This window comes from Asparagus officinalis, chromosome 8 (genome assembly GCF_001876935.1).
Source record: "Asparagus officinalis chromosome 8, Aspof.V1, whole genome shotgun sequence".
Classification (NCBI taxonomy): domain Eukaryota; kingdom Viridiplantae; phylum Streptophyta; class Magnoliopsida; order Asparagales; family Asparagaceae; genus Asparagus; species Asparagus officinalis.
Window position 1 is genome coordinate 16631531 of NC_033801.1, and position 7305 is coordinate 16638835.

General features: G+C 41.4%; 1 protein-coding gene across 1 annotated transcript; it reads right to left on the reverse strand.

The window, feature by feature from the left end:
- On the reverse strand, positions 479–7060 carry LOC109820927 (histone H1-like). Its single transcript, XM_020387122.1, has 3 exons — positions 6780–7060; positions 1427–1487; positions 479–1230 (listed from the first exon to the last, which is right to left on the reverse strand). Exons 1-3 carry the CDS (start codon positions 7058–7060, stop codon positions 721–723), a joined length of 852 nt encoding a protein of 283 aa, XP_020242711.1. The 3' UTR covers positions 479–720.

Here is a 7305-nt window from a genome sequence, read left to right on the forward strand (position 1 = left end):
TCACGGGAGTTGAACTCCCGTGAAGTTTTGTTATGAGAAAAACTTCACGGGAGTTCAACTCCCGTGAAGTTTGGGAAAAAAATTTTCAAAAACCGACCTGTTTTCAGCCCCTGGGGTCGGTTTTTGTAAATATTTTCAAAACCGGTCGTTTTTTGCAAATAAAAACCCCAAGGGGTCGGTTTTGAAAATTTGTCCATACTTTCACATGATAATACCGCAATTTGCACTTAAAATCAAAAAAAATAAACCATTTCTGCTCAATAAACAGCTTTAACTTTTTGTGCTTTTAGTGAGTTGATATTCCCTTCAACACTCATTATGAGTTAGAAAGTGATTGGGAATTGGGAGGAGTAAATGAAAATATAAAAACTCACTACCAAAAAAATCTAGAAAGAAAAATTTAACATAGGAGATCAGGACGAATATCCACATAATAAAAATAACTAATTAGCAAAAAAGATCAATGTATTCTACGATAAATCCAAAGTTTTTTTTCCTTTTTTCCCCTATCCGATAAGAAAACAAAACAAATTACGGTGGGGCCCTAGCACTCACACCCACATAGAAGAGAATATAACAGAAAACAGGTGTAAAAATGTCTCCACCCTTGCTCAGCCCAAAAGATAATGAGTTTTCCATACATACCCCTAACTCATCCACAAATTTACAACCAAAAAAGGTAATTGAACTTTTTTATAAAAAAAACCCTAGTAAATTTCCCTACTTCTTCGCCTTCCTCGCTGGAACCTTCCTCAATGGCGCCGACTTCCCCTTCTTCGCTGGCGACGCTTTCTTCGCCGGCGCCGCTTTCTTTGTCGCCGCCGCCGCCTTCTTCGCTGGTGCAGCCTTCTTCGCCGGTGACTTCGCCGGTGACTTTGCCGGAGCTTTGGCTGGTGCCTTGGCCGGAGATCTTGCAGAGGACCTCGTAGGACCCCTCGCCGGTGCCTTCTTCGTCGCCGCCTTCTTCGGCGCAGCAGACGCCTTAGCCTTCGCCGGAGCAGCGGCCTTTTTCGACGGCGTGTCCTTCGCACTAGTTTTCGCTACCTTCGCGGGCTTATCCTTGGCCTTTGGCTTAGGCGCTGCGGCCTTGGTCTTCGCCGGAGCTTTCGATTTCGCCGCCGGGGCCTTGGTCTTGGTTGCCACCTTCGCCTTAGGTTTAGCAGCTGCTGCGGCCTTATTTGGCCTTAGCCTTGCAGCGGCGGGCTTTGCTTTGCCCTTAGGTTTTGCATGCTGGTTTTTAGCGGAGACGCGCAATATAACTCTCCAGGTAGACGTCGAGCAATGAGGGGGAGCTGTTGTCAGTGAAGGCCTTGACTTCGCTATAGCTTACCGTGGCGTTGTGAACTTCTCTTCAGCTGAAGGTCATGAGCGATCTTCTTGAAAGTCGGTGGGCAGTTGTCCTGTGTGCTCTGTCCCTATGACTTGCCGCGTAAGCGTACTGGCTCGATCCAGTCCTGTCCTTCATCGAACTGACGCCTCTGAGATATCTGCAAACAAGAACAAACCGTTGATCAAGATCTTAAACAACACGAGCGGGGATAAACCACAAGAGGAACGATTAAGATGCTTACTTCGAGGTACGGAGGGTGAGCGCAGGAGCTCGAGGTTAATTCTCGCAGCCTTGGGCTTCCGACTCCTTGGTCGCCTTCTTCGATTTTCGTCGCCTTCGAGTCGTCGGCATTGTCTTGCAGGCAGCGTCGGCGGCGGTCCTCGTGCGACGGTTTTCGCGACCGTGGGCTCGTTGGCGGCGATCGGGAAGCAGTCTCTTCAGTGGGCATTGATGGGATTTTAGGGGTTAGGGTTTTTGAAGAGAGAAGAAATTCGGACACAAGAAAAATAGGGATGGAGGATGTGAGAAAGGAACGGAGGGTTTTAAATAGCGCAGTTGGGCAGGTTGAGGGAACGGGAGCGGAACTGGGAGCTGATTGGTCGAGGAGAGTTGACGCGGATCCCTTTCTTTTTCGTTTTGAATATCAACCGTTGGATCTTCTGGGTATCAACGGTTGGTAGAGAGAGGAAGGGTGAGGTGAGGATGGATTTGGGTTGGATGAGGCTTTTGGGAAGGGTTTGGGTGTGCTTTCCCTTGTGAATCTTTGGTGAATAACTTGAGCAGTGGTTAATGGATTTTGATGGGGTTTGAAGGATGTTGAAACTCTGGGTTTTAGCTTTCAGATGAGTGTAACCTTGCAGTATTTAGTTTTGTGGTTTGGGAGAAATTTGGTCTTGAAGCTGTATAGGTCGTGCACACGTTTTTGAGTGAGTTCGTCGTAGTTTAAGAGAGTTTAAAGATAATGTTGAAAGTTTTTGTTAGTCTTTTCTATCTAGGATGATAGAAGACATGCAGACGGATCTATAGAGCTTTAAACCATGAAGATCGGTTGAGAATCGAGCAGATAATTGTTGATTTAACAATGGTAAACTGAAACATCTTTAATGTGTGTTGTTTTGATAAGAAAGGAAATGGCTGGTTTTCAATCCCAGTAAGTAGATGTTCATTAATTTTGTACGACAAATGATCGGATGTTGTTATTAAGTAGGCGGAGTAATGCGTGTTGTCTTTGATTAGACAGTTTCGATAATAATTAACCACATTAGAAGTTTTGTCTGTTGTCCATGAATTGGATATATTGATACATTATCTTTATTAAATGAATCTTGTAGATGAGAATAATAACTTGTTTCGCGTGATTACTATCTAATGTGACTAACACGGCACGCTCTTTGTACTCTATTTAAAATTTCCTTTTAGTTACTTGTTATGCAAATGTTTAAATATTTTACACTTATCAACTATAAGTTGTAATTACAGAAGTTATCAATCTCAACTACATAAGCAAGGAAAAGTTCCAAGAAGGATCCTACACTTTCAAGACAACATAATGTCTAAATCACTTCACACAAATAAGGAACTTTTTGTGTACCTTGTAAAAGCAAATTCCTATAAACAAGACAAGTTATTATAAGTAAACCTAAAGGATATTTTTTTAGAATTGACATTTTCATAAAGAAATTATCAATTTTGACCTACTTGCAAAATACTTATCAAAATCGATCTAATTTCAGCCACATCAATAAAACTATGTCGAATTTAAAAAATAAAAGTTTCTGAACTCAATGGGATTAGCAATCTCGTAGAGTTAATTTGTATGCTAAATTCTACGGGACTCTCAATCCCATAGAGTTTATGGTTTTTTTTAACTTGGCCTAATTTCTCAAATATTTATCAAAATTGACTAGTTTCAGCCAATGTGACAGAAACTTGGTTTATTTTGATAATTTTTTTTTGGGATATGTCTGATTCAAAATTTTGTCCAAACCTTGTTTGTTGGAAATTTGCAGTAAAAAGATAATAAAAGAAAATTTGACTTGTATTCTCTCAAAATCAATTACAATTTGGATTCCGATTACAAAAGAGAGGAGAATGAATTTGATTCTCCCCTTTGTTTAATTCTGGGTTCTTCACGGTGACGGTGGAGTGCCTCCCTCGAATGCTCGCGTCGAGTTTGCTCTCCGTTGACGATCCGCACATCTTGATTCACTGCCTCCCTCGAATGCTCGCGTCGAGTTTGCTCTCCGTTGACGATCCGCACATCTTGATTCACTGGAACGTAGTCTTCTCCTCACGATTTGACGCTGTGGAGGACTTGCGTGGCAAGTTTAAAAATAACTCTTAACGAGTTAATAACTCAGAACGAGTTTAGAAAGACTCTGTGAAAGAGTTGATTTAACCGAAATCGGTTAGTAAGCCAAGGATGAAGAAGATCTTGTTGCTGGTCTCCAAAACTCTCACAATTCCCCTCAAAAGCTAGCCGAAGATCTCTTCTTTACTGCCCAAAAAAGAAGGATCTGAACTCAATTGAAAAAAAAAGGAAGGATCCGAACTCAGTTGAGTTTCCCACTATTTATAGGGGATTAAGGATGGTAACTACCCCCTTAATCCGCTCCTCAATGGGCTGAGTGGGGTGTAACCGCCCCCTCTTAAACAGCTCTCTAAATCGTGAGGAAAACGGTTTTGAAACCGTTCTGTTAGTGCTTTGAACGAGTCAAAACGCCAATCTGGGCGTTCTGGACCTTAACTCTGCGTCTTAGAGATGAGACGCAGAGTTGGGTGCTTGCTGGGAGTTGAAAACGCAAGGGCCGCTTGCGTTCGGACCTTAACTCTGCGTCTTAAAGATGAGACGCAGAGTTGGGCGCTCGCTGGGAGTCGAAACGCACAGGCCGCATGCGTTTTAGAGATGAACTCTGCGTTTTAGGCTGAAAACGCAGAGTTGAGCCTGTTTCAGGCTGAAAACGCACAGGTCGTGCTGTTTTAGAGATGAACTCTGCGTTTTAGGCTAAAAACGCAGAGTTGGGTCGTAACTCTGCGTTTTGATGTTATATCCCAAGGATAACCTTTGCGTTTTGAGGTTATAACGCTGGTTCGACCTGTGCGTTTTGACTCTGTAATGCAGAGGCGAACCTTAGGCGGGCTTGGCGAGCTTCAAGCTAAGTCCAATGTTCTGACGAAGTCTGGTCTTGCAGACGGACTTCAGAACATAATTTGCTACGAAGAACATGTCATAACTTTCAAACCGTAAGTCGGAATTGGACGAATTATATATGAAAAGAGACGGGGCCATCCGAACCAAGCCGAAGGCTTTGGTTCGCTTCCTCCGTTTCGCCAAATTCCTTACGGTTTGAGAGATATCTGCATTCTAATATGAAGAGACCGTCAATTTGTAGTCTCTTTTGCTAGAGCTTTGCACAGATTGTCATCTTGTAATCTTCGTCTTGGCTCCTTGAAAATATGAGAGTCGTCAGATTGTAACTCCCGATGTTTATTGTGAAGGCTGTTGAATTGGGGGCTTTCATTAGTTGTTGTGAAGGTCGTCAGATTGTAACCTTCTACGTGAAAGTCCTCAAATTATGGCATTCTGGAAGTCGTCAGATTGTAACTTCCATCATCGGTATTTGATGGGGGATAAGCTATCTATTTTGATTTTTAGACAGCCTACAAACCTAAATTATCAATAATGTTCTTTCTAAGTTAATAGAACTTAGATAACTCATACGTTGATGCTCTTCTCTTTCGTTTTTTAAGGAATGGGTGAAAAATTCATTAGAGGCTTTAACTTTAATGAATGATGTCTAGATTTGCATTTGTGATGTTTTGTTGTGTTTGACAACTCCAGAAAAATGGTATAGTGGATACAATCACGGTCCAAAAACTAATTTTAGTTTGCCAAAGTTTAGGGGTTGAACTAGCTTTCTTGGGTTAAAGTTCTAGCTTTCAAACTTGTTTTCTTTTAAACCAACCCTTAAATGAACTGCCTCTAGCCTAGTTAAGCAAAAAATACTTAAGGACTCATCTTGTTTCTTCATTGATGGACATAGTCTTATTGTGCCACCTGTATATGAGTGCAACTTATGTAAAAAATTGAAGATTTTGGCCCTTTGAAGATCTACGCATGAAAAATGAAGACCATAGAGACTTTGGTCTAAGCATGGTGATGGAAATGAAGGATTTTCTAGCTAAAAGCCACATGCATCATATAAACATACGAAGCGGAAGAATGTAAATCCGAAAATACTAAGCATGTAGATGTTGTGTGCGGCGGAAGCCAAAACCAAAGTGATGTGCTTCGAGAGACAAAATTAAACAAACGCCGAGAGAAGGCCAAACAATACAAAATAACGGCACAAACAACCAATTTTAACGGGTTCGGCAAGTTGTCTACGTCCACGGGACAAGAAGGGATGGGGTTTTCACTAATAGAGAAGAAGAGTACAAACTGAGATTATAAAATCACACAAACTCACCAATTAATCTCACCAACAAAGCTCTAATTCTCTCTAAACAAAACCCTAACCAGTAGCTCAGAAAATACATCTTTTCTATACTCTAAATATCTCCTTCGCTGCTCATCAAAGCTAAAATGTGTTCCTATATATATAAAAATCCTAAAACCAAAAGCATACTAGGAATTCTAAAACCAAAATCAAAACAGATTAGGAATCCTAATAACTTGTTACCAAAACAGATTAGGAATCTTATTACCAAAACAGATTAGGAATCACAATAACATGTTACCAAAATATATTAGGAATCCTAATAACTTGTTACCAAAATAAATTAGGAAACATATTAAGAACTTGCTATTCAATAATTCTCCACCTCGGTGAAGTGTTTCAAAAACTGAGCTGACACCAATACCAACCAAACGTCTCACTTGTTGCGTCCAGTACGAAGTGAAACAAAATCACAACGACGGACTCAATCCATAACAAGTCGAGACCCAAACGAGTATGTGACCACTCTCCAAACGTTGGTATCTACTCACCAAATCGGCTGCATTATAAATGATTGCCTACGTATCCTCTTGCCCAAGGAATCAAGCATTCATGTAGTTCACTCAATGGCCTCCAAAGACCCTCAATCCAATATAAAAGTTCGCAACCCTTCTCCAACATCATCACTAAATATGTGGCTGATAGCTCTCCTAATGGCCCCAAAGTGAAACAATCCAAACACCTCCACCTGAGGTGAACCAATGCCCAAAACCAAATGCGAACTATGTCCACCAGCTGCACTCGAATCCAAAACAAACTCATCATCTGCATTCAAATCCAAATGATCGTCAAACTATGTCACCTCAACTGGAATCCCAAACGATGTACTATGATCTGGAGTATGTAGAGTAATCTCCACCTAATGTGGAGTAGCATCACTCTCCATCCGCTGCGATATCTCAATGATCTGATCAACACTCTCTACCTGCTGAGAGTCGAATGTGACATACCTGCTCAGAACAAAATTAGAGTCTCCTAACTGATAATCAAACGAGCCTCTGAATCCTAAATGTGCAATCAGATCAAATCTCACATCCTCGATATGACCAAATGCTAGGCAACCAAACATCCGACGCAACCCAAAATCTGAAGCAGCTCCACTAGATTCAAAATCTCTAAACACAACAGTCAGCAATCTATGAACAAGATGACCCAAATATGTCGAAGCCCGAACACCAAAACCAATGCTCAACATCAAACATTGATCCTCCTCCAGAAAGGAACGGCCCATCAAATTAAACTGTCATTTCATCTCGTCGCCCTAATGTTTCCTCTCCAATGAAGTGTCTCAACTGTCATGAGCTCGGTACAAATACAGAAAAGAACCCCTACCCAAATCAAAACGACGTATTACCTTTCTGCCAAAATACTACTTCCACCTGTTGTTGACTACTAGGACTTCAAACCAACCGGACTTGATTGCAACTCACAAATGCCTAGTACAATCTCCAACATAAGAAATCAAATATCGATTAC

What these genes read in the sequence shown, in the direction of transcription:
- LOC109820927 (XM_020387122.1), bottom strand. Translation starts at nt 7,060, where the DNA reads ATGGGCCGTTCCTTTCTGGAGGAGGATCAATGTTTGATGTTGAGCATT. An exon ending in TCTAATTTTGTTCTGAGCAG is followed by an intron (nt 1,488 to 6,779) that starts GTATGTCACATT and finishes TCTTGTTTGCAG; the next exon opens with ATATCTCAGAGGCGTCAGTT. An exon ending in CGAGCCAGTACGCTTACGCG is followed by an intron (nt 1,231 to 1,426) that starts GCAAGTCATAGG and finishes GCTAAAAACCAG; the next exon opens with CATGCAAAACCTAAGGGCAA.